General features: G+C 41.8%; 1 protein-coding gene across 2 annotated transcripts in view; it reads right to left on the bottom strand.

Annotated features, from left to right (window-relative positions):
* SMOC2 (SPARC related modular calcium binding 2) overlaps positions 1–27,782 on the bottom strand; it is a 204,323-nt gene that overhangs the window by 138,855 nt on the left and 37,686 nt on the right. For both annotated transcript variants that reach the window (XM_053297160.1, XM_053297169.1), the window contains exon 2: positions 376–547. In XM_053297160.1, coding sequence (XP_053153135.1) covers positions 376–547 — 172 coding nt within the window. The remainder of the gene's footprint in view (positions 1–375; positions 548–27,782) is intronic.

Here is a 27,782-nt window from a genome sequence, read left to right as displayed (position 1 = left end):
TTCAGCAGATGTTTGAAGGAACTCAACAGTTCTGTTCTCATATTTTTCTAATGGTTTGACAATGTAAAAGATATGTTTAGGATGCACCTGTTCACCTCTTATGAGAAATAGCTTTCGGGGGGCACTTTCATTGGGAAAATGTTTCAGGGGTAAGGGGTTATTCCCTCTGCCCTTTATCAGATAATATTTCCCCACACATAACTGCTAAAACTAAAAAAACAAAACAAAAAAACAAAAACAAAAACCCAAAACAAAACACAAACCAGGAGATCCAGCCACAGAGCTCTGAATGCCACATCTAATTTGGGCCCCAAACAGTATCAACATGCAGAGCAGACTGTGTTGTGACTATGGAATGTCTTGTGGATTTCTTACCTTTGCAGTTGCCCCTGTAAGCAATTTCAAGCTGAGGATCTTTGCATTTTGCCCGTAGAAATTCACACCGGGACAGAAAGGTCCTGCCATCTGAAGCACACAATGACTTCTGGGGGGATCCTGTGCATTCCAGGCTGCATTCTTTGTCCTTGTCTTGCTCCACTCTTAAAAACTTGAACAAGATAGCACAGTGTGAGATTGACATTTTCTGATAATCCATTCAAAAGTCTGTCAAGCTGTCTTTTGCCTACCACACAGAAAACTGATCCTCTATCTCCCACCCTGACAAAATACTGATTTTGGGTTTGTATAGCCTTCATAAGCAATACTGGAGGAGAGCACACAGCATGCAAAAAGCAGTTCTTCCTTTCTAACAGACACATGGGCAAGCGGGGAGCGGGGGATGTCTAGATGATACCTCAAAAAACAACAGTCTTCCTCTGTACAGTTTCCATTTGTAATCCCTAATATGTGAATTGTGCTTTCTAGGCATTAGGAATGAGCTGAATTCTTGCAAAGTTGGGATTGTTGCAATGTTAACCTCTTTTAAAATCTCAAACCAGTTGTAAACTGGCCTCATAAATCTATTTGGAGTGAAATAGGGGCTTATGAGTTGGTCAAACATAAAGCCTGAGGTCCTTATCATACCATTGAGTCCCCCCCAAGAAGCCATTTGGGTCCCTGATAAACATGACTTGCAGCGCCCCTATTTCACTCCAAATAGATTTATGAGGCCAGTTTACAACTATTCAGAGATTTTGTTGTACATGTGTATGTACACTCATACACGTCATTGTGTGAATGACTGCACCTGCATTCATTTTAAAAGTGAAACTGGGTACAGGCCCCTCAAATGCATGGTAAACAGGAAGTGTACTGCTATACCTGAATTCAATACAATGAGCTGGGTATTACGATCAGTGAGACCTGGTTTTGGAGTGTGAGCGGGGAGAACGGGTTTTGGAGTGTCCACGAGATCGGCCGCCCACACGACTGCCGGCTCCATGATGGAGCCGGCGGGGGCTTGGGAGCTCGGGATCCATGCGGCCCCCAGAAGCTCCAGTATGCCCTGCACGAGTGTGCAGGGCATACTGGGGAGACCCCTAGAGCTGGGAGGCAGCTTTTCACCTCCCCTCCGGGGGTTTACCCGTGAGTAACCGTGCTGTGGCTACTCACGATCAGAAAGCCTGGGTTTGCAGAGGGCTCGCTCTGCAAACCCGGGCTTTGGAGAGGGCTAAAAAAGCAGGCTAGCCGCTTGTAAGCCACCAGGCTCCCCTGGGTTACACGATCAGCAAAAATAGGGCTGGGCTCTCTAGTCTGATTTTTTCTGATCGTGAGAATAGCCCCAATGTGTCAATAATTCTGTGTACACTTTTTGAACAAGTGTTGACCATGTGAATATGGCCCCTAACTTAAGGGGTTAGAAGCAGGCCAATATTCCCTCCTCCTCAGCCTGTCTCCTCTTAACTGTAAAGTCTCCTACTTGCCTTTACTCTGCATCTAACAGGCGCAAACCCAAGTTAACTAACGCAAACCTGGCTTTTGGACTAGATAATTTAATGTCTGCACCTGTGCAATGATAAGCAGTACAGGTGAGACTCAAACTTAATAGCGCGATTATCTACTTACTTGGCAATGAAGGATTACAATAGAATTTCCTTTGAAGTGGTTGTGCTTAGGATCCAGTTCCAACACTAGACTGCACCAATTGTATTCTAGTACTTATTTTCCATTATCTATCTATCTATCTATCTATCTATCTATCTATCTATCTATCTAATTTGCAGACCTCCCCAAACTTCCGTCTTGGAAGTTATTTCTTGACTTTAAGTACTAAAGACTCTCTATTGATGAATAGACAGTTTCTAGCAAATGAACAACCCAGGACAAACAAGAAAACTCCAGTCCCTGTTGTGAAAGACAACTGGCTATACTTGCTTCCATCTGTGTAGCAGAAGGGAGTACTGGTCTTGTGGCAACAAGCATGAATTGTCCCCTTTGCTAAGCAGGGTCCACTCTGTTTTGCATTTGAATGGGAGACCACATGTGAGAAATATATTCCCTGTTAGGGGACGGGGCCACTCTCAGAAGAGCACCTGCATGCTTGCATGCAGAAGATTCCAGGTTTCCTGCCTGGCATCTCCAGATAGGGCTGAGAGAGACTCCTGCCTATAACCTTGGAGAAGACGCAGCCAATCTATGTAGACAATTCTGAGCTAGACAGACCAATGGTCTGACTCAGTTCATGGCAACTTCTTATGTTCCTATATTCCTACGGGTGCCACTTCAGAATTCTTGTGAAGTCCGAATTCTGTGTTGCTGCTCGAACGACTCTGGTGAAGGACTCTCCAATGCCATGCTCTTTTTAAAAGAAGCATGTTATCTCCTGCTTCAGCATTGAGACCTCAAGCCTCCTAGCAGAGATTGCCTCTTTTCATTCTGTATGGCACTCAGTCTCCCTTTTGTATAAGTATATGAATAATGATTATGACGACAATAACTGCATTGCTCAGAACAAGATCATAGGCATTTGTGATTATATGAATTTGTGCCAAAGGAATTTATGAAGATATGAATTTGTGCCATCCCTCAAAAGAAATACTCTTGCAAGATGGGCATAAGAGCAGTATGCTTAAACCAATGCAATCTAAGGCAGTCACCAGCTTTTTGTTAAATGTGAGTAGTTTTCCAACGCAAGCAAAATAAGTCTGTGAACTATGTCTAACTCTTTTTTTTCAGAAGTGTAATAAATCCCGTTAATTTTTGTACTTCAGCTGTGGTCTCTTTGCATTTCCTCACACTTTATTGAGAGGAAATACAAACTTATAGTAAGGCATGATAATTATAATTTTCTGTAAATGGTGAAACAAAATCACAGATTTCATTATAAACACAATATTCATATTCTTGGAATTTGAGCACGTGTTTAACAATATAATAGAACCTAATAATAGGAACATTATTTTCCCATCCTTCTTACTTTTCATCAGGCACATTTCTTTTACTTTTTCTTTTGAATAATAAATAATTTCAGGAACAAATGAGTCAGTTCATGGAGAAACATCCTTGACCTCTTCCTGCCTTTTTCTATATCTTCTCTCTTTAGTAGTAGCAATGTTCTTTTATTAATTTTCTTATTGGGCTTGTCTCAAAAAGAGAGAGGAAGTTTTAAAATGAAATGTATTCCACACACATTCATGAATAGATTTTTCAGATTATGAAGTAACTTTTCCGCATGCTTCATTGAAAAACCAGTTCCAAGTTTGAAGGGGCCCTCTGGCGAGCTTATTCCTCCCATTATTGCCCCCAACCTGCAACAAGGTTTGGAGAGAGTTACCTGGACAGACAACTGCATATTTTTTTTCCCACAGTGCCCATAATGTATGTTCCATTCCATAGCATTGTAGGCAAAAATGGTAGCTGTCAGTAAAAAGGACTTGGGAACGCACTCCCAAACAAAAGTGGAGCCTCCACATCTCTGGTTGCTGAAAACACACCTCCTGAAAACACACCTCCTTAAACAGGCTTTTAGTTCATAAGTTTTAAAGTGTATTGATATTTATTTTAAAAACTGGTTTAATTGATTTTTTTTTTAAAATGTTGTTTTGTGCTTTTAAATTTGGGGTTTGTATATGGGGCAGTATACGAAGGGAGGAGAGGAGAGTTGGTCTTGTGCTAGGAAGCATGACTTGTCCCCTTAGCTAAGTAGGGTCTGCCCCGGTTGCATATGAATGGGAGACCACATGTGAGCACTGTAAGATATTCCCCTTAGGGGATGGAGCCACTCTGGGAAGAGCAGAAGGTTCCAAGCTCCCTCCCTGGCATCTCCAAGATAGGGCTGAAAGAGATTCCTGCCTGCAACCTTGGAGAAGCTGCTGCCAGTCTGGGTAGACAATGCTGAGCTAGATGGACCTATGGTCTGACTCAGTATATGGTAGCTTTCTATGTTCCTATGAATGTAAATAAATGGTGGCCAAGCCCTTCTCTGGGATGGGAGAGGTCTACTGCAGGTGTGTAAAATGATTCTGAACCCCATTCATTGTGTTCAAGAACTGTCAGGGTCAGCAGATTGTACAGAGACTGAGTCCTTAGTGTACTTATCAAGAAGTCCCATTGAACTTAGTAACCATGTTGAGGATTTTGCTAGAAGGCTTCTCTGTATGCAGCACAAGATCACTTTCATCATTCCCAGTGAAAGAAACCAGAGGTGAAGTTAGAAGAGCAATTACTAGGGAAATGTCATGACGCATTGAACACCACAGTGTATTACACCTCATAAGTGGCAGGTTATGCTGTATGAGGTTCAACCCCAAGTCAAATACAGGGCTGATCTTAAAATCCTACACCAGTAAGAAGGTCATGGTCCCAAAAGGGCAGATCTTCTGCCTTTTAACAAGATTAAAGCAAAGCAACATTCAGTAGGAAGAGAGCTGGTGGAATGTAGTGGCTCAGAGTCGGAGCTGCAAACCAGGACTGTCCATTCTGAATCGCACCTCTTTTATATAGCCACTGGGTGGCCTTATGCAAGTTGTTCCCTCCCAACTTCAGCTGAAGTATGGGGGGAAATAAATAAGACTTCCTTATCTCAGAAGGCTGTTGTGAAGATTACAACATGAGGATAATACATACAAAGTGCTTTACACACACTCAAAAAGCCATAAGAATTATTATTTTCCCTTCGCCTGTCTTCTTAATAACTCATTAAACGGACAGAAACTGCTACTGGTTTTCTTGTACAAGTGTCTGAATTATAAAAGGTGGTATTCCCAGTTAGAAACCTACTTTAAATTCCAAGAGGCTAGTTAGTACCTAACACATGTAAATGGCATTGGGAGCAACAAGCCATGAACTTGGGCCAAACCAGAAATCCGTGTTGCATTTCACAGGCTCCTTACAATAGGCTGCATTTTATGAGAGGAGTCCAAGAATAATTTCAGAATACATCATGATCCACAAAAGCATACCATTGCTTCCCAGACATAAGCATATTTTTAAAACCTGGCAATCAAGATGCAGATGCCAGATGATCAAGTGCCGTGAAGCTTATAGCCAGCCCAGATTCTATCCAGAGTGGGCACACTTAACTTCCTTAAGAGCAGTCAGCCAGATCAGCAGTAGCAACAGGTATTGGAGATAGAATTGGGTCCTGGATTGAGAAACTGTGCAGTTTAAACCAGTGGTCACAGCAGAAGAGGTGGTGGAGGAGGCAAGGGGGTCTTTGTGCCATTGGACATGCTGCCTGTGCATTTGGCACTCGTGTGTGTGTGTGTGTGTGTGTGTGTGAGCGCACGTGCACAGCCCAAAAATTGTTAAATGCTTCCAGCATATTTTAGTTGCTGCATCCCTAATTATTTGCTGAGTCTTGCATGATGTGAATGAATGCAGTAATTATATTGAATCCAGTTGTGTAGTGTGGTTGAGATTTTTATTCATTCAGATTCCTTCCCTTCCTGTCTCCTCTCTCCTAAATTTTCTGTGTTTGCCAAAGCAGATAACTTGCAGGGTATTTGTAATTGCATAAATTTGTTTGGTTTTACTTTTTTGTTATTGTTCAGTGAGAATAGCCACTGAGTTCCATTAACTACCTCCCAGAGCTGGATCAATACCACTAGCCCTAATCACACATTATGTTCAGTACTTGTACAGTGAGTGTACAGTGTACACAAGTACAGATCAGTACACAGCTACAGCTATTAACATGTTATGCTGAACACAGGTACAGCAGTATACTTCCTTTCCTTGCCATGCATTGAGGGATCTGTACTCAGGTTCGCTTTTAAAAGAAATGTGTGTACAGTCATTCACACAAAAATATGTACAAGTATACAGGCATCTCCACACTCGTACAACATAATGTCTGAATAGGGCTACTGAGTCTCAGCGCTTTGAAGCTCAGACATCCCCCAGTGGTCTTAGATTTTCCTCTTCTCACAGCACCAATAATTTTTTAAAAAATTATTTTCCCAGTGCTAGTGGGGTACCTAGCATGTTATTAACATAGTTCTGCTAACATAGACATTAACATAGTTCCTATTAGTCTAGAATTTATTTTACAATTGCAATGAGTATTATGGGGGGACTGGACGTCACAGCTGCCTACTAAAAATAATGGTAGTATAAGTCCAACCAGAATTCGTTACACTTAAAAAAAAATACATGCAGATGCTAGAGTCATCAATGTCTTTCATATGAAGAAGAAAACTACTATAAAAGGTATTAGAAACCTGCAGGCTTTTTAAAGCAAAACCATCTTTGTCATTAAATTTAGAGCTGGGTGTATCCCCCATTTCCTCTGAAAGCCAACACTTCCTGGTTAAGACCCTGTTCCAGACATGTACTAATGATTCGGTTACAAAATATGTTGGTGCTTGTATGAAAACATCTAACTCCAGACGTAGTTTTCCTGGATCTTAATGTGACTCAACAATATTTTACAAAAACAAATCATCTCTACTTCCATCTGGACCAGTGCTCCAAGTTAAACATTTAATACAAAAACTGACATCAAGATTTACAAACTGGGCCCAAATTTAAGTAACTGCTTTGGGACAATTTCAAGGTGCATGAAAACACTAGCTCCTTGACAAACATGTGAGCAGCTAATTACAATGCCATTTATATCACCATGATTTCATACTGCAACTGTTCATTGAATAATGGGTTTCATTTTTGTATTGGCAAGTAATTTTGCTGCTACTGGAGCCATGAGAAAAGTAAGAGGAGGGGAAGGGATTTGTGGTGGGGAAGCAGGCAGATGAACAGATGGGTAAAGATTGATGGGTATTTATGGAGGATTATGGAAGGGTTGCCAGCACACTCTAATGACATCATCAGGATGGCAGGGTCAGAAACAAACACAGAATTAGGTTTCTGAGCTGAGGAGGGAATAACTGAGTCTGAATGCGATCCATATAGCCATTGCTAGTTATTATTATAATGGTAACTATTCAGCTGATTTGACTTATTTTTGCACACATCTGAAGTTCATCGGTATAATTAAGTTCTATTAGGCTTTTAATCATAAACTTCATTTTAATTCTTCAGAGATTATATCATAATACACTCAGATTTAGATGGCATATTAAAAAACTGGATAAAATGTTTTAAGGGTTCTAATAAAACAATTCATATTTATGAAAACAGAAAAGTCATATACAATGAATTTTGGTCCATAAAATGACTATATATTCTTTTAAAGGATGTTTAAGATCACATTTTACATTTTATGCATATATAGGTTCACTTTTTAAAGTGATCCCTGTAGGAATGAGCTATTAAAAATTTTCTGAAAAATCTGGTGTGTAGCATCCTCTCTCTCTCTCTCTCTCTCTCTCTCTCTCTCTCACACACACACACACACACACACACACACACACTCAGGAATCCTGGTCATAGATTTAATTATGAAAAAAAGTTATGTGTATAATTCATTTTACATGTTTCCTTATATATGATATCATGAGATCACTTTAACAGATGAGCTAGTAAGTGCATAACCTTTCATCACAGGCAGATAAAACAGTGTTAAGAATCCTCTTCTACCTGGGTGTAAAACAGTTCTACTGGCTTTGTTTTTTGCCCTGATCAAATTTTCTGGTGATGCCTCTTGCCCACTCCAAATTCCACAAAAAACCCCAGTACATTATGCCTCCCAAACATATAGAACACTGGCTGTCATCCTTCCTGACTAATGAAGTGGGTGCGTTTTGAAAGACTGCAGGGATGTGCTGGGAGCTCTCAAGCAACCCTCCTGGCCCCTGTGTGCTGCTACTGAATCAGAGGCCTTAATTCGGAGTGCTCCCCACACTCTGGAAGATCTGAAACACAGTGACATGTTCCCAAACTTTCAGAGCGCTTATGTCATGTGGGGAGCATGCCAAACCTGAAGGGCTCTGGCGCAACAGAGTTCCCTCTGTCCCTCAAACTGCACCCACTTTATTAGTCAGTACATCAGACACAGCGTCTAGCTTGACAAAGAGTCCCTCCGGCTTTTCTTGTAGCAGGCTAGAAAAATTAGCATCCATGATTTTGAGTAAGGTATATGTATCTCAGTATTACCTTAAGTGGCGCAGTGGGGAAATGCTTGACTAACAAGCACAAGGTTGCCAGTTAGAATCCCCGCTGATACTATATTGGGCAGCAGCAATATACATGAAGATGCTGAAAGGCATCATCTCAGACTGAGCGGGAGGAGGCAATGGTAAACCCTTCCTGTATTCTACCAAAGAAAACCAGAGGACTCTGTGGGCGCCAGGAGTCGAAATCGATTTGACGGCACACTTTACCTTTATATGTATCTCATCACTTTAAAAAGAGAGAGAGAGGGAGAGAGAAATCCAAATCCTTACCCCTTTGTTTGCACAGTTGTGGAATGTAAAACAAGGGAAGTAATAGGTTCACAGATGTTTAGGCTAGTCATGTATTCTTCATTACAGAATAACAGAATTGGCTTAAGTAAAAAGCCAGTTAAAGCAATAAACCTTTCAAAAATAACATTCCAAAGCAAAACATATCAATCAAAGCAGAGTCATATTTAACAATCATATTCCTATGATGTATTTAACAAGCTGATGCTGTCGTTTTAACACATTTGCAAATCCAGCAGAAAGCAAGCAAGCTGAACTACAAGCACTGAGAGAATAAAGCAAAAGAACATCCTAATTGACAAGCTGCTTGGAGCTGACCTTGGGCACAAACCCAATATTGCAGCGGATTATTCAGCCATTATTGTTACAGTTCAATCAGAATGGAAATCACAAGAGGAATGGCAAGAAACATAAGACCTGTCCAGATATGAATATTACCACGAGTCTCCATTTGCCTTATCAGTGACTTATCACTGAGCCTCCACATGCACATTAGGAGTAACTCCTGGGGGCGGGCGGGTTATTTATGTATTTATTTTCAGATGATTGTTGCTGTAAGATATGTTCATGTTGTTGCCACCCTGTGGCCAAAAGACAAATCCATTTCTTATACAAGTTGAGACAGAGCCTGCTCCAGAGTTCAAGCATGATTCCAAGATGGACACCAGGCTCAGACCCGTGGGCCTTGAGAATAAACTGAAAACCAGTTGTTCCTTCATATTGTTCCTGTAGCCTCTAGATGTTATAGTTACCCACTGACAAAGCAAGTGGAACCTCTGGATACCTTGTGAAATACCACTCTTATGTGTGGCTGTAGTAATCCCTGCTGTTAGGTCTGCCAGAATTTTCTCCTCAGATTGATGGGGAAAGCCGTGATGATATCAAGCTATCATGTTTTTCTTCTACGTCTTACTCCTTACAAGTTTTGCTACTAGGTATGGTCATAGCATAGGTATAGTCACAGCAGTATGGTCAAGTCAGGGGTACAGCAAGGTTGAAATGGGCTTTGGGACAAAAAGTGAAGATGGGTCCCTCCCCTCCCCACCTCTCCACCTTCTTTGAAGAGGTGGGGGAGAGAGCAAGGTGTTGCTCAGCTTGCAGGCCCCCCTCTCCTTCAGGGACCCAGCAGCGACATGTGCCCCTCTTTGTTCAATTATAGGTATACCCCTTAATACTGATGACATCGTAGTGGACCTAGCTGGTACCTGCCCACACAAACTGGGAGTGAACCCTAGATTATACACAACAGTTCCCTGCAGCGGTGATTGATAGAAGAAGCTGAGTATGGGAAGATATGTGACTTTGGGGCAGGCTTTTCAGAATAGTTGCAAGGAACTACTTGGCTCCTAGGAACACAGTTTGAAACACATACCCTTCAACATTTCACAGATGAAAATAGGGACATGCTATTTTCCATCCAGCTACATCCCGTCCGGTCAGATCATCTCAGATGTCCCTTTTGTCGGTCCCTGATTTCCAAGAGGTTTGGGGCGCTAGGACCTGTGAAAGGGAATTTTCGATTGCTGCCCCACTTCTCTTGAACTCCCTTCCCCTTCAGATTTGTTTAGTCTCTTCCTTATTGATTTTGAGATATCTCTATATCTCTAAACCTTAGAGAGCGCCTTCTTCTGCGTGATCCTCACCGCACATTAAGGTCATCTGAGGAGGTTCGTCTCCAGTTACCACCAGCTCGTCTGGTGGCGACTCGGAGGCGGGCCTTCTCTATAGCTGCTCCGGGGCTGTGGAAATCTGCAATTTGAATTCTCTATTAGCCTTCAGGAGAGCCCTTAAAACGTATTTGTTTGGCCTGGCTTTCCAGGGTTTTAAAATCTGTTTTAATATTCTAACCCGATTTTGGGGCTTTTAATCACTGTAATTATTTAATTGTTGTTTTAAAATGTTTTTAAATTGTTAATTGTTGTTATATTGTTTTTAATTTGTTTTAGCTCTTTATTGTTTTAGTGGTTTGTTTTAATTGTAAACCGCCCTGAGCCATTTTGGAAGGGTGGTATATAAATCAAATAAATAATAATAAATAAATATTGAAGACTTCTCTTTTTCACCAGGCTTTTGCCCTGTAGTTTACCTATTTGTTTTTTTTTTTTGTTTTTTGTTAGTTACTTTAGTTTTTAATTTAGAATGTAATTTTAATGTCTTCCTTTGCATGTTTTTGTACACCACCCAGAGTCTTCAGAGTGGGCGGTATATTAAATGTTTCTAATAAATAAATAAATAACCCCTTCTGTCTTCATAATAAGCACCCAGCTACCCACCCAACTACCTACCAGCAATGTGATGTATTATTGAAGGCTCTATTTGCTGTGAAATGAAATCTAGGAGGAAAAAACCTAGACTATCAGCCATTCATAACAAACTTCTGTGGCTTACATATCATGCAGCCAAGCAGGAACTGAAAGGGGATACAAAGCAAGCTCTCTGGCTGTGAGTTACTCACTACTCTGTCAGTGCATCTTGTGAAGGTGTGGAGGACTCCACGCCAATGACACAATCGCTGCTGTGCCTGACTCCCATTATTCCCAATGGGAATTGGGCGCAGCAGTAATGACACAGAGTGTTGTTGGCATGGAGCCTCCCATGCCTTCACTGGAAGTACCAATGGAGTAATGAGTAACACATAGCCAGCAATCTGGCATCCTGCCAGGCATCCTTCCTGGCTGCGCGGTAGTAAGCCACAGCTTGCGGTGTGCATGAAATGGTAGGCCATGCACTGCACGGTGCAATAGTGCTTGTGCATGTGCATTCCACTAGAGATCAAATGTGTTCTCTTCCCACTCCAAGATTTGATGTCTGGAAACATGGGGATGAGAGCTGAAACTTGAACAATGGCAACTCACACTAAGCATGTTATCTCCAGGAGGCAAAAACAGGGATAAAAGCTGGACAGAAAATAGGGACTGCTCCTGATGTCCTTTAGAAGAGCATTGAAGACCCAATCATTCAGGCTTTTTGTTGAATTTTAAATTTATTTTTAATTTTAATCATTGGTTTTACTTATTTTTATTGTTTATAACAGTTCTTAACCAATTGTAAACTACCATGAGATGTTTGTGTTTGGCCGCATATAAATGAAGGAAGGAAGGATGGAAGATGGAGCATATGGAAACTACTGCAGTTGAGTACGATGACTGAAACTCTTTCAGCATTTATGAATGCCTTTGCTGAACTCTTGTGAGACTGAAGCATATCTAATATGGTCTTTCTATCCCAATGTCCCATAATTTTAACTGCCAGAGAACTAAAATAAAATCCCACTTTGTGTCTGTATTTCACCTGCACAAAGATGTGACCTTTTGAATTTGTTCATTGTCTTGCTTGATCTATTGTTGTATTGATCTTACATTATTTCATGGCAAACACAAACTACGTCTTGAGTTCCTCAGTATCAACTATACATTCCTCCGGCTCCCCAAAGATGCTTATTAATAGTATCCTGATCTCATTAAGGGCACTTGAAATTTCCCTTAAGAGAAGAAACACCTAGGTCAAAAATCTAGTTCAACCTAAAATAGCTTGTAAGCAGAAGCTGATCCTACTGCCTGCCTTGTTCAGCAGAATGACTTTTATTTGAGGATGTTTGGTAGCTCAAGAGGGAAGGGAGAGTCAGAGGCAGGATGTGGTCTTGCGCCCGTCTGCAGTAGCCAAACCAATTATGTTTGATGAGTCGTATATCCCTTAATTAGGGCTATAAGTGTTTCAATGGGACTAGTCAAAAATAAGTGGTTTAGAGATTGTGGTCTAAAATGGATATAAAGATCTCAGCATAAATAAGGAAAATATAAGATGTGTGTCAAGTATACAAATTATGACACGCTGGGCATGTCCAGTGAGTTTTTGTAAACAATAATTTTTCTGATGACTATAATAATAGCACACTCAGGTAATAATTTCATGCCTGTACTTGAGACATTGGAAAATCTTTCTAATGGGGTGGAACGTGGCTTGTGGTTAAGGAAATGAACATCCCAATCTACTAAAGACCAGATGTGAAAGTTGTGACAAGCATAAGATTAAAACAGAGGGACGGGGGGTGGAGAGATAAAAGAAGGCAGAAAACGCACATGGAGAAGCGATCTTCTCAATGTAAAGATGGGCTTCAGGTTTCTGCTGTTTCATACTCTGACAGTTCTAAGGTTACAGTAATAAAAAATGAAACATCACCACATTGTGAGCCCACAGAAAGGCAATTTACAACCCACAGTGAGAACCTATAGCACAAGAGACAGCAAAAGAGCATATTGTGATACCATATGGTCAGAAAACACAAGGAAAATACAGCTCTTTCATCATATTACAGAGATAAGTTCTGCTTAAGTGCAGATGGGCTCTCTACAGTCTATGTTCAGATAGATAAAGTTGCCAAGTTCTAAACAGGCATGATGTCAAGGCACTTACTGGAGTCATACAGATTTGGTTCAGGTTTAAATGAAATCACATGGTCTGTAGTTTTACAGAAAAATGGTCCACAACAGGCAAAAAGGCCCTCCTTAGGTGCAATAATTATCATCACTCGGGCTTCAGCTTATTTATTTAATTTATCTAAGGATTTCTGTCCTTCCTTTTGCCCCTAAAAAGGAAACCCCCTTTACTCAAATGACCATGTGTGACTTCTGCATCTGCTCCACAAATGGAAGCTTCCTTCGGGGGAAATAGCAGCTGCAGAGGACCATCAGGGTTAATTGCCCCAAGAGGCAATCCCCATCTGAGCAGGTGACTATCCCGTGACTATGTCAGTCAGAAAATGCAAGCAGTCAGGACCAAACTATGTGTTCAACTTAACGTGTCGTTTGATCATCATCAGTGAAGCAAAGCTGGAGAATTCTAAGCTAAAGGAGTCAGAGGAACAGTGTGAGATAATGCTGGACACTGAAGTGTCAGACAGCCTCTTGCCAAATTTCAATAAGAAATCCCTTAGGGAGCTGCAAGAATGGAGAGGGAATGTGGGGAGATGCCCAGAGGCACTCTTAACCCTGGACTTTGGGGCCGAAGTCTACAGACTCCACAGCTCCCAGGGGACCCCAAATCCTCTTTAGTCTGTCCTGAGTGGTGTGGTCGCCCAGAGGAGCATATTAATGCTTAATTTCTAGAGGAGGGAGGCCTCCAAAAGCCTTTAGGTCCAGGCTCCAAAATTACCTAGGTGCACCTCTGGAGACGCCCTGAGGCTATTTACCCGAGAGGCCCAACCCAGGCTAGGGAAGCCCAGCCTGGGTTGGGCTGCTCATATGGAGCAGCAGGATCACTTCCAATCCCAGCGCTTCCCCTCCTGCTAGCTCAACTTTTAACCCCAGCTTTTAACCAGGTTTAGATGGCACAAGCATGCCCTCAACCCCAGGTCCAGGGTTGTGTGTGTGCTTGGCTCTGCGTCACAGAGCCGGGCACCTAGAGCCGGACACACAGAGGGGAAATCCCCCTATGCACTGTGCTGCTTGTGCAATGCATTCTGGGATTCCCAGAGGCCAAGACTCATTTTCCCAACTTCCAGTGATCCACGCTGCTCAGAACAGCATAGATTGTGTGGGTGCACGTTGGCACACCGAAAAGGGGATCGTCAATTATCTGGGGGGAAGGGAGGTTCATTCCTGCCTCCACTCCCACCCCCGCCCTCTCATAGTTGTGTGTACGACCTTAATGTGTAGTCCATTGCCAGGCACCTAACCACTGCAATCACTGGAAAGAGCAGACGACAGGGAGGAGGACAGGACCCAAGACTGGCTGGGAAAGAAAAGCCAGAAATTGCATCAGCCATAGCCACTGCATGACTAGCTTGGGACAAACATTGAGACTTGGGAGAAAAACATGGAGACTGCCTTTAAAAGGGATGATGTTTGCCATCTACAAGTTGACTGACATGGTGCCAATCTTTAAAAACAAAACAAAACTGGCCACTGTTCCTGTGTCTTTAACAGAGCATAATTTGCAGGCATTAGCAAAGTAATCCAGCATTACTGCTATACCATTAAAAGCTTCACCTGTTGATTCCTGCAGATCACTCTGCTACTGCCACATGGGCAGGGCATGCTTTCCCCCCCCTGATTAGTTGGCAACTCTAGATGATTTTTCATGGTTCTTGACTTGTACAATAAAAATTTGGAATTCCCTTTAAAAAGAAAATAAAAGAAATAAAACTCTTGGTGGTATTAAATTTATAGGCCTGCTTCTTCCTGTGTGATCAATCAATATATGCAGAGGTGAAATTCCAACATCACAACCTCACACAGAGCTATGAAACATGTGGCACAGATCTTATGGAACTTCACCTCCTAGACTCATCAAAACAAACATAAAATCAGATGAGCTGGGGTCAGGAATGTGTTTCTCCTAAAGCAACTCTGCAGAGAGCCTTAAGAAATGGTGATCTGTGGTCCCAGCAGATAGTGATCCACATCCTCTGAAGTGTTATGACACTGAAAGGCCTCTAAGAAGAATTTGTGAGAGCTGAACTTGGAAGCCATGGCTATGTGTTCCCCTAAGCTATTCTTTCACCACCAGATCCATCTTTTGTAGTGTTAAACTGAAATTTTCATATTCTGTTATTTATGTATTATTAAGTGGTAGACTTTAAGTTTCCTCCCTAGGCTTGTTAAACTTGGTATCTTTTTCTCCATCGGCAAACTTAACTACAAAGAATGCCTTCTTGTTCCTGTTGTAGCTTCATCATGTTCCTTGGCAGCTTTAGAAAGTTGGACACATGCTTATAATTACAAAATTAGTTACAAGGTTTTCAGAAGGATAGTATTGACTTTAAAAGGGGATCAGGCAAATTCATGGAAGCTAGAACCATTGATGGCAATAAGCCACAACTGCAAAGTGGAACCTCCATGTCAGAGGCAGTAATGCTACTGAACACTAATCCTTGGGGGACAAATGATCACAGAAACATCTAGCTGACCACTGTTGAAATTAGGATAAAAGAGGACTAGATAGACCCTTGGACTGATGCAGTAGGGCATTAGTATATTTTTAACCTTGGAAAGTTAATTGCCTCTGTTTTAAAAACTAATGAATTGTCCACCATGAGCTTTTTCAGACAGCAACTTTACCGTGACTTTACTTTGGGAGGGTGTGTGTGTGTTCACATATTGCCCAAATTTACCCCGAAGTCTGTGCAATATTTCAGAGAGCACTTCACACACAATTCAGGTTTTTCCTTCTGTGTTGGAACCTAGTTCAATTTATGTCCAGGATAAAAAAATCCTCCTTTTGTATCGGAGTATCCATTATGCCCCAAACTTGCAGTAAAGCCTTGCAGCAAACCCACAGTAAAGCCTGCTGTCTGAAAAAGCTCCATTGAACTCCTGCTGTATATCTGTTAAAAGAAGAATATAAACCTTGCCAGCCACTTGTTCACTACAGATTTCATTAAGGGTCTGATATAATCGATTAGAACATTGCCATTCTTTACATGCTAAAGTGAAGGTAACTTTTTCAGTGTATTTGGTATACTGAAATGGTAATATATAAGTGACAGATTCATGGTTTAAATAAACACTTTCCATGTACTAGCTTCCCAGTCACATTTATGACTAAGTGTGCATCCAACATGAAAAGAATCTGTTGATATCCCATGTGTACAAACACAATAATGATGTGTAACAAGCCGTGTATACCACTACTAATTGGAAGCATTCTTTATTTGGCAATGTGCAGCTACTGCTCTCTTGATCGTTCTGTTTACACAAGCCTTATGCGTATAAGCATTTGACAAAGATTGCTCTTTTGAGAATAAGCCAATCTTCTCACAACATGAAAAGGGGTACATAAATACGGAGATAAACATTCCATGGCACTAATTTTACCACAGTCATATCGGTAAATGAAGTGGCAGAATGCTAATGGTAGCCTAAGGTCAGTTGCAGTTACCTGGTAAATAGCGCATGATCACTAAAGCTTACATTCAGTGGCCAATGTCCACACTAAGGAAGTCCTGGTGCAGTGAATATGTAGCACGTACTACAGGGAAGAGGAGCTTTAAGTCAACCTCCCTTTCCTTCTGAAGCTCACTGTGGCTCCTGAAAACATGTTCTTGAGAACTGCACAGCCCTCAGGGACACATTGTAGGAGGGCACAAAGGGCTTGAGAAGGAAAGGGAGATTGACAAAAAGTTCCACTCTTCCATATCACATGCTGCACATTCACTGCACTAGTACTTCCTTAGCCTGGATACTGGCCTTGCCCTCCATCTTAGTGCCCCACTTTACTGTGTCTCTTCCTCTTCCCTTTCCCCACGCTGCTGCTGAGCCCTCATCCATTCCCTGTTCCCTTTCTTCAGGTGCCATCCCTACTGTTCACACAACATTTTCTGTGTGAAAAGTCTGAGCGCTGTCATTCCATGAAAACAATAGTGCTTAATGTAAGGCAACTAAAGCCAATTAAACATCTGAGGTGCTCCTTTTGTGTAGGGATGTGCATGAATCATGATTCGAACTGCAATTTGTAACATATTCCCTGCACCTTTAAAACGGAGGAGAGCAGGTGCATACCTTCTCCTCCTCCGCTCGCCACCACTTTCTGAATTGGCAATGCTCCGCTCAGCTATTTTTGTGTGCCAGCGGCACTCTCCCCAGCTGCCCCCACATGACACTGGCACGCACATGGGCTCCGTGCATGCACAGCAGCCATTTGTGTGGTCAGCAACCAAGTCGCAAACACACACTTGAAAATTATGGCTGACATCCTGACTAATGAAGCATCAGTGCAGCAATGTTGCATTCCAAACTAAAGCGGCACTGGAAACATATTTTGGGTGGTTCAGGCATCTACAGAAAGAAGGGGAGATTGTTCCCCTCCCCCATTTGCCACCACAGCCTTGGTCTGGAATGTAGTAGTGTTGCACTGGTGCCTCAATAGTCAGGATGTTGTGATGTGTGTGTGTGTGTGTGTGTGCATGCGCGCGCACACACACACACACAAACACACTCCCCTTGGCTTTTTTGCTTTTGCATAACAATTCCTTACATCCCCATCCAAAGAGAAGAGTGTGATATTCTGCTAAAATATAATAAATGTGAATTGAATAACAGGGGGAAGTAGGAGGGAGATATGTTCTTTATAAACATAAACAGCTTGTAATACGGCATCCATTAGTGTGGAAGAAATTGACTGTAGCCATACTGAGGTTCACCACTTTCTTCTTTAAAAGTTAGACAAGGTACTGGTGGTCAGTGTGGAAACGATGAGCCCCATAAGTATTATTATAATTATTATAATTATTAAAAGCTGGAGGAGAGTTACAGACTTGTGCTGGCACAGGGAGAGAGTTATGTGATCCCTCTATTCCCAGGATCCAGTAGGTCCTCATGACACTTATACAACCATATTTCTCCCAGCCAATGGTGTAATAAGGTCTGAAGGGTGCCGTGTTCAAGAATGTAACATTGCCTCCCCATTTTTGTGGTGCCATAGGCATCCCTGATATTTTTAAGGCTTACTTGCCTTGTCTTGCCTTGCCGCTCACTCATTCACTATTGGTGCTGCTGCCCACAGCCCCCCCCCACCACACCACAGTCCCCCTCTCTCTCTTGCCTGCCCTGCCCTCCCCAACCCCTGGGTTATCTGCTGCCTCTGCAGCTAACCCACTACAATTCTTGTTAAGCTCTGGCCGTGGCACGGTATGATGACATCATGGCCCTGCACTTGTTGGGCCATGATGTCATTATGCCATGCTGTGGCTGCCACACACAGGAACTATTGTAGGGTAACCACGGAAGTGGCAGGTAATCTGTGGGGGTGGGGTATCAGGCAGGCACGTGAGCAAGGGAAGGCAGGCAGGTGAGGAGCTCATGGTGGTCCCTCTTCTCAGGGGGGCAGAGCAGTTCATGTTCTTGTCTGCCCAATCATAGTTATGCCCCTGCTCCCAGCAATCAGAAAGAAAAGGATGTTCGCTTCTCTGTTTGCTTTCAAGAAGACCCTCAAGACGCACCTGTTTTCTCAGGCTTTTGACTGAAATAAATTTTAAATTGTTTAATGTGTTTTTATCTCCTGAGATTGTTTTTATTTGTTTTGTTAATTTAACTGTTTTTATTCTATTTTACATTTTTTATGTTTTAACTTTGTACACCGCCTATAGATACATATATTAGGTGGTATAGAAATATGATAGAGAGATAGATAGATAGATAGATAGATAGATAGATAGATAGATAGATAGATAGAAAGAAAGTTTATTCGGAATGATTGTCTTCACAGCTGCTTCTTGCATTTTGTATTGTTTTTATGCTTGTGTTTTAATTAATTTATTTCTTAATCAGATTTATTTTTTATACTTTTTAGCTCAATATTGTAATGTGTCTTTTTAATAATAGTGTTTTTAAATTTTATTGTGAGCCGCCTTGAGATTTTCTTAATGAAAGTCGGAGTATAAATTTAACAATATGAATGAATGAATGAATGAATGAATGAATGAATAAATAAATAAATGTTTGAATCAATTAAAAATACTTATACAAAAAACAGATGAAATAGTAAGAAATGATTTTCTTATATGATGTAGCAAGAATTTTATATGCTAAACAAATAAGGTGCAAATAAGTTGCCTGAGGTGAAAGAATGGAAAGTTAGATTGCATGAACAACATCATCATCATCATCATCATCATCATCATCATCACAATAATAATAACAATAATAACAATAACAGCAACAATAATGAACTTTATTTGTTAGCCGCTCCATAACAAATTGTTCTCTGGGTGGCTTACAACACATGCAGTACTGGCAAAATTAACTGTGTACACTCATATAAGATGGTGTCCAACAAGGTAGCAATTACTTATTGGAGAAACAAATCTCATGCTGATTTAAATTTTGTACAATCTTTTGGAACAGATTATAATTTCTGAAAATAAAAAGAGGAAAAAGGATGGGTGAAAAATGATTAGGACACAAGAAGCTAAAAGGAGCTGATGGAAGACCATTTGAGGACTAGGGCTTCTGAGTTAGTCATTTCAAACACCCACAACAGCCCTATTCATAACATTGTGTGCACATGCAGGTATCTGTTCACACATATGCATGTTTTTGTGTGAATGATTGTACATTCATTAATTTTAAAAGTAAACCAGGGTTCAAGTCCCCTCAGAGGCAACGTACAGATAGGAAGTATACTATGACGAGACATGCAACGAATGTAATGGAAGACTCAATGTGCAATGCAATGCCAGCATTACCAATTGATGGTGGCTGTTATGTGCGTAAAATCAGTCCCAGGGGTGTTGCTCAAGAGTGAAGAGTGCACAACTACTTAAACCTGCATTCGTGCACTTGCAACAGAACTTGCACAATGAAATTTATTATTTCCAATGTACTTTCTAGTGCTGTTTTTGAATAGGTGCACAACTGCTCTCTTGCACAACACCCTTGGAGCTGACTTTTATATGTGAGACCCGAGTTCAAATCCCCATTCAGCCATGAAACTAGCTGGGTGACTCTGGGCCAGTCACTCTCTCTCAGCCTAACCTACTTCACAGGGTTGTTGTGAAAGAGAAACTCAAGTATGTAGTACACCACTCTGGGCTCCTTGGAGGACGAGCGGGATATAAATGTAATCATTATCATCATCATCATCATCATCTCTTCTCCCATGATTCTGTTCCATCACAAATTAGATGGGCAACCGAAGGGGCTTCTCATCAGTGCTGCCCCAAGGAAAGTCCGCCTATACCCTCTCTCCTTCCCTTCAAAACTAGATTAAGACCATTCTGTCCAGGGGAGTTTTTGAGGGGGAGAGGATTTCTATTTACTGCTGCTTTTTGTTCATGTTTTATTCAGACAGCTGTTGGCTGCTGTTTTACACTGGGTTTCTGTTTCAGTCTAGTTATTTTGTGCCAAGTAAATTCTGCATGCTTTATTTCTATGGCATTGATTTTAATGCCATTAGCTGCCTTGGATGCCTTGTGGTGAAGGGTAGAATACAATCATTTTAGAAGTGATAAATAAATACATTCTAGCCTATAGCAAAAATATGCAGATGATTCCATGTTGCACAGTGAAGCCATTTTTCACTGTGCTTTGATCAGCAACAATGTTAAAGCCAGCATAGCCTTGAAGAATGAAATGATTTGGGGGTTTTTATCCTATATTAAATATTACAATTGTATTCTTTTTCCAGCCTGTTTATAAGAACACCTGGACACATAACCAAGCTGTTACAGAAGAGTGTGTTTCCTAGAGTTTGTGGCTGATGCACACTAGCCACAAGTATTGGCACTGTAATAATAAGCTATCCTGTATGCAGATGGAAGTCCTTCTACCACAAAAACTTCATAGTCCAGCCAAGTAGAGAAAATCTTCAGATTCTCTGCGAGATGCAAGGCTATGGGGAGAACTCTGTTTCAGGTTTGGGTTCCAAGAAGTCACAAGTAATATACAATAGAACCAACAATTATAACCAGCTGGGATGTAGCTTATGCTTTGGGAATACATTGGACACTCTATTTCCTTATCCTTGCTCCCATCTGCAGCACATATGCAATTTTTATTAGGTATGTGACAACTGATGTGATGGGTGAAATCGGAGACTCCATAATCTTGGAGATGGAAAGATTTGGAGGCTCGATGATCAGGATGCCACAGAGCTCAGAGTAAAGGGTAACATGTTGCAGTGTGCCAGGAGATGTACTCTCTCTCTTCCTGGGAAGTCATAAATGAGTCTATGTTTTTTTCATGGTCAGCCTGGGTTTCCTGTGGGCAGGAAATATTGCTAGTAGTGAGTAGCTCCAATGAATGTCTGAAAAAGAAATGGCTCTGTGGAAAGCAACCACACTGTGTGACTTTAGGTTCACCAGCTTTTACTGGCCCCATTCTGGTGCCTGGCACACAGCAGGAGAATCTTTACCCATCGCTCTAGTTCTCTGTCAGGAACAGTTTCATTTGGCTAATTTCTATATGTCAGGATGCTGTTAAAGGCACAGGAGCAGAGCCTGTAAAAGCATATAGCAGTGTCATATGTGTCATAAACGTTTTCCACAAAAAAGGTGGGTGAATAAATAGGAGGAGGGAAAGGTGGTAACCAATGATTCAGGGAGCTGAGGAAGATGTTGATCTTCATCACTTGTAACCTTGAGGCTGCCCCCACAAAGGAAAAAACGAGGAAGGAGGCACAGACTGCTGCTTAATATTTTGAGTGTTGTGTGTGTGTTTTTGCTTCTGATCCCCAGGCTAGAGAGGAGAGGAGAGACCAAGCTGCCTATCATCATCAACAATCTAGTGGTTCATTTTGGCACTCCCTGAGGGCACATCTAGACTGCTTACCACTCTTGAGCCTGTATTGTGGGATGACTTTTGCCCCTCTCTTTTCCTTGTACACAAAGCTTACAGGATTTTTTGGGAGCTTTTGTTGATTTTTGTTGTTAGGAAGACAGATTATTGAGATAGAGTAAAAGAGAAAAAGAAATGTGGATTGGGCAAGGCAGGTAAGGAGGATATGGACAGTGGATTAGTGAATAGTCATGAGATCTTTGGGGAAAGGAAGGTCTAAACTCAGGGGAAGGCTCCCTTCGTTGTCAGATCAGGAATACAGCAAAGAAGCAACATGGCTGATGTGTTTGTGGAGAGCGATGGAGCTTCTAGCTGACTACTTCCCAGGTCAATTTGCTTTTAAAGGTAACCATGAATAACCATCTACTTTTCGTAAATACATCTTATTAAAAATGCTACATGCATCCCAGCTCCTGCAATTCTCAGTAAAACTTAACTTCTCCAACAAAGATCCCCTATTCTCATAAAGGATTTTGGCTCTCATAACCTGTGCCACTCCTTCCATCTCTAACCAAATTCATTTCTCCTTATATTAGGACTGGGGATATAGAAGTTTTCTTTCTTCCATTACATGGTTGTCCACCAAAGCCAATCTCAAACAGCCACCAAATAGCTGGTATGCTTTGGCATGCTTCCTTGGCAGCCACCACGAAGCAGCTGCCTTCACAGCAACGTCAGTTCTATTGCTGTTGTGAGACAAAGGGAGCAGGAACCTATCAAAGTCCAATCACTGAATGTAATAAAATATTTTCTTGGTTTTACACTTCCATTGACTGCAGGATTAGACATACAATGTGATATGGAAGGTTTGAACAAGTCCCATTACAAACATTTACGAGACAAAGACTTTGGGGCTGAGGTCAGCTAACATCTAGATGGATTCTGAGGGCTGTCCCATGCAATACTCATCTCCTTGCAAGTCAGAAGTGCATGTGGAGGAGCCAGAAAATGGCTGAAGATATTTTTGTAACACTGGCTGCCGTTAGACATAATGCCAAACCAGAGGCGAATGAACCAGAGGTTCAGTGTTGTGGCCGTCCAAATGGGTGAAACCACGGTTCCATTACAAAAGCGACACGAAGTTTCTGACCCCAAACTGTAATCTGAACCTTCAATTTGTAGTGAGTTTTGCTGCTGGAACCTCAGGTTTGAAGGCTGCATTGTGTTGTCCAAATCCTGCCGCCACTGCAACCTGTTTTCCATGCTGTGGCTGCTCCTGAAACCATAGAGAGGGCAGCTCAGACCAACCCAGAAATGTGTCAGCTCTATGCCTGCCCTGCTTCTCGCTGACCGCCTCTCCAATCAGTTGCCCCACCCTCCACAGTCCCCACAATCCTCCTTCTATTGCCCAGCAACAGGAACGATGTGTTGCTGCATCCCAAGCTTCAATGCATGTAAGGGCAGAGAACCACACTGTGGGAATCTCATTTTCCACTGCATCTTATGGTCCCCCTTTGTTCCACATAAAGGATGGGATGACAAGATGGGCACAGCGAGAGAGGTCTGCAGCAGTCAAGGGTTGCAGAAGTGTTTTCACAAGCAAATGGAGTCACAATGAAGAATGGGCTAAAAGACAGCCCCTGGAATTCTTGAATTGTTCTGTTCTATTTTTTTTGTACAAGTTTATACAAGTTTGTTCCTCTGGGATGCAAGCATGCAATTTCAGCCATACCTCATGAGAAGAACCACCCTGGGTTACACCTAGATACTGATTACATTACCTAGGCAATAAAGCCAAGTGTCACAATAAAACCTTAGGCCGGTGTTCACCCAATCCTCCCACTCTCATGAGAGTGACAGACCATAGACGAACACATGTGGGCTGGAGGGCTGTTGCCACCCAGTGTGGTTGCCAGCTCTCTCAAGCCCGGGGAAGGGTACCCCAACAACATATTTCCCAGTCCCAGTGATTGGTGGAAAGCAGGAGTCAAAGCACACTCTCTGGCAGTGTGGTCATCCCTTAATACATATGCATGGGGGGGGGCAGGGTTTGCCCAGCACGGCCACACAGCTTGTTAGGGATCATTGAAAAAAGCGGTTCCCTGACCCAAGAATCCCCATGGCAGCCGATCTACATATGCCGCAACACCAGTCTCAGCCTGGGAATTTTGAATGTGTACTAGGAACCATCCTGGACTCCTTGAGAGTCTGTAAAGGGCAGAGGGGAAAGCATGGAGTATGAATTCTGTTGTTAAACAAAGATACTGGGGGGCCTACTTCAGTGAGGGCCCCAATAGTTGGATGGCCTACTTCATGAGAGTGCTGTCGGAAGGAGACTCGAAGCTTATGAAGCCTCCGATCCTCCTCAGTGGACAGGTCCTCTCATGAAAGGGCTAATCACCAGCGGGCAAGAGTGTCCTTCCCCAGGGGCAGGAGTGTCATGGGGGTTCCTGAACTACTTGGCCTAGGTCTACCATTTCAAGAGCATCCTTTGTCCCAATGGATCAAACCCAGTCTCATATACATGTTCCCTCCTCTTCCAAGTGTTACAGGAAACTAATGTCCCTCTGCATCCCCTGATACCAGTATTTGTGCTTGTGTAAGACTGTATGGCTGCAGGGCCCTTGCAAAGGCAGTGGTGCTTTAAATGCCCTTTCCCGCCCAAGGGCGGGTGACTGATGCCAAAAAGGTACAATTGCACTAGGCACATCCCCTTGAAGATCGTGGCCAATGGTTGCTACTCTACTGACGTCGTGACACCTTGTCCACAATCTGGCGACACAAGCACTACAGAGCTTGCTGGGATGCGACCTTGGTGGACCAGGAAGAGGGAGGGGCCCCTCTGCCCACACACTGGAGGCTGCAAGACCACAACTTGGTGATTGTCTGCGGGACGATTCCCAGGCTCACAGATTAACCATAAGTTCTTCTGCTGAGGTTTCACACTATGTCCAAAGGCGGCCACTGTAAGGGTGATGTGCTGGGTACAACATACATGTATCTTAAAGTTCCAAGGAGCTTCCCCAGAGTTCAAACATCACTAATTCAGATTGCTTTCACAAAATTACAAGTTGTTCTAGTAAGAACTAATCAGCCTACTTTCCTTTCACTGTCTCTACAACTGTAGCAAATTTGGTTCAAATCGGTTATACAGTCCTCAAGTTAGCGCACTTGCACCTCAAAAGTTCACACGGCCACCATCTTGGACCAGTTTGGATGACATCATCACAAACTATGCCATTGAGGTGTCCCTATGTGCCCCTACAATTGTACCTGATTTGGTTCATATATTGGTCCAGGCATTGCAAAGTTGATGGGGCGGGGGGGACACACGGACACACACACAGAATGCTGAGTGATCTCATAAGCCTACTGGAAAGTAGGCTAAAAACTGGTATATTTCAACTGTACAATTTTCCATTTTAATCCCTATATGACTTCTTCATGCAAGTAGGAAAATGTAACTCTGGAAGCTACTCTATGGTACATCACTAATGGAGCGAAATTAAAAATCCCTTCCACATAAAGAATTCCTTAATGAATTAAAATTAACACATGACAAAACAAACTCTTGTATGTGGGAAAACACTATTTCACCCATATGAAGAAAGAGGGCTTTTTTATTTTAGTTAGTGAAGGAAATGTTCTTGATAAACCTCCATTTCACATAAAGATGACATCGGCGAGAATATTGCTCGACTAGCATCACTCTGAGGTTAACAAAATTCAGACTTTGACTCTTATCACAGATATTATACTTCCTTGAAAAAAGATTATATATTCCCGGGTGTAAGTTTTAACATCTTGAACTTACTTCTCACCCCACCAATTGCATGCAGAAAATGTTGGATGCAGTTTATATTTTATAACCTATTTCCTTCTGGTTTAATCTTTGTTTCTCTTTTAGAGTAACTGGTTTGGAATGATTACGGCGAGATTAGATGCAAGATTTAAATAAGAGTTCTGTAAAGTCTTAGAGGAAGGAAGATAACTCCATTCTAATAACCCACCTCATGCAGTATTGTACTAGAGGAGTGGGATATAAATATTTAAAATAAAACAAAATAATTTTCCATGCCCCATATGTCAGGATTCCTTTAGGGAAGTCACATGCATATGCAGCTTGCCTCATATGTAAATATAAAATGGAATTTTACACTTAAAGTAAAGTGTGCCATCAAGTCAATTTTGACTCCTGGCGCCCACAGAGCCCTGTGGTTTTCTTTGGTAGGAGGGGTTTCCCATTGCCTCCTCCCACGCAGTATGAGATGACTTTCAGCATCTTCCTATATCGCTGCTTCTCGATATAGTACCAGTGGGGATTTGAACCGGCAAGCTTCTGCTTGTTAGTCAAGCAGTTCCCTGCCTCATCACTTAAAACTAGGGTTTAATTGCCTTTGTGGGTGAAAGAGAATTTGTCTCCCTCAAGTTGCAATCACAATATAATAATCTCCATTATTCTGTTTATTTCCTCCAGCCAGTCAGCAGTGTGCTAACAAAATGCTTTCTGCCATTTTAAATGCAATTCCTCCAATTTGTTCATTCCCTTGCTCATTTTCAAAATACTGCAGAGCAGCTTAGCCATAACAAAATAGACTAAAACAATAATACAGCACTTAAAATCTAATTCAGATGAAACCCAAAAATAAAATCATGCAAATAGAGTCAAACGTTCAACATGTTTAACCAATACCTAAAAATTCATTACATTTTAAAAATACTTGGTTTGGCTTGTTATTTATAAAACGTATGTATCACTTTTCTGTAAACACACAAAGAACACCTGCTGAGTGATTTATAATAAGAACAAATTAAAAAACACACCCAATAAAAACCACCACGGCAAAACCAACAAATATCAAGACAGAAGTGGCATCAAAAAGAGACGAGTGCATAAAACAGACACACACCACTCCTCCAGATCACAAAATCTAAGAATTAAGAGGACTGAAGGAACAGAAACAACTTCACACCAAACAGATAACCAGCTATTGTTGGCTTTGGCAGTTTTCCTTGGGAGGCTGTTCCAAACAGTAGTGCCACCACAGGGAAAGCCCCACTCCAGGCCAAACTAGATAAATATTTCTTCCCTATTAATCCATACATTTGCTGGTAATTCTTCTAACAGGCTTATATGATAGAAATGCCCTAAGGTTAGCTTTTAATGGGAAGAGGATTAACTGTTAACAAGAGAAATGGTTGTGAAGATACCTCATGGTTAGTTTATAGGATGGCAGAAGCCAAGATGTTCACGTAAGACACTCCAGATTACTTGGATAAATTAAACAATTCCAGCTAGAATAAATTTAGTTTATCACCGAAATAAAGACATACCATACTAGACTGTAGTTCCCACATTAATTTTTTGTGTCTCTTCAGGTATCACTTATAAGAGCTCTGATTATTTTGAAAGATGAGATGCAGCCCTTAGTGAGGCAAGATGTGGAGCTAGTGTGGTGTAGTGGTTAGAGTGCTGGACTAGGACTGGGGAGACCCGAGTTCAAATCCCCATTCAGCCATGAGACTTGCTGGGTGACTCTGGCCCAGTCACTTCTCTCTCAGCCTAACCTACTTCACAGGGTTGTTGTGAGGAGAAACTTAAGTATGTAGCACACTGCTCTGGGCTCCTTGGAGAAGGAGCGGGATATAAATGTAAATAAATAAAATAAGAGACAAGGGGCATTTGAGTTAGCTGATCATTTTATTTGTTTGTTTGTTTATATCTATATATGCCACTTTGGGAACTTTGTTGAATAGCAGTATATAAATATTTGTCGTATTCCTATTCCTATTCCTATTCCTGTTCATTGTATTTTGTATCTCTGGGTCA

Source organism: Hemicordylus capensis, chromosome 1 (genome assembly GCF_027244095.1).
Source record: "Hemicordylus capensis ecotype Gifberg chromosome 1, rHemCap1.1.pri, whole genome shotgun sequence".
NCBI classification, from domain to species: Eukaryota; Metazoa; Chordata; class Lepidosauria; order Squamata; family Cordylidae; genus Hemicordylus; species Hemicordylus capensis.
The sequence above is the reverse complement of the archived record's forward strand: the minus strand, read 5'-3'. Positions and strand labels throughout refer to the sequence as shown.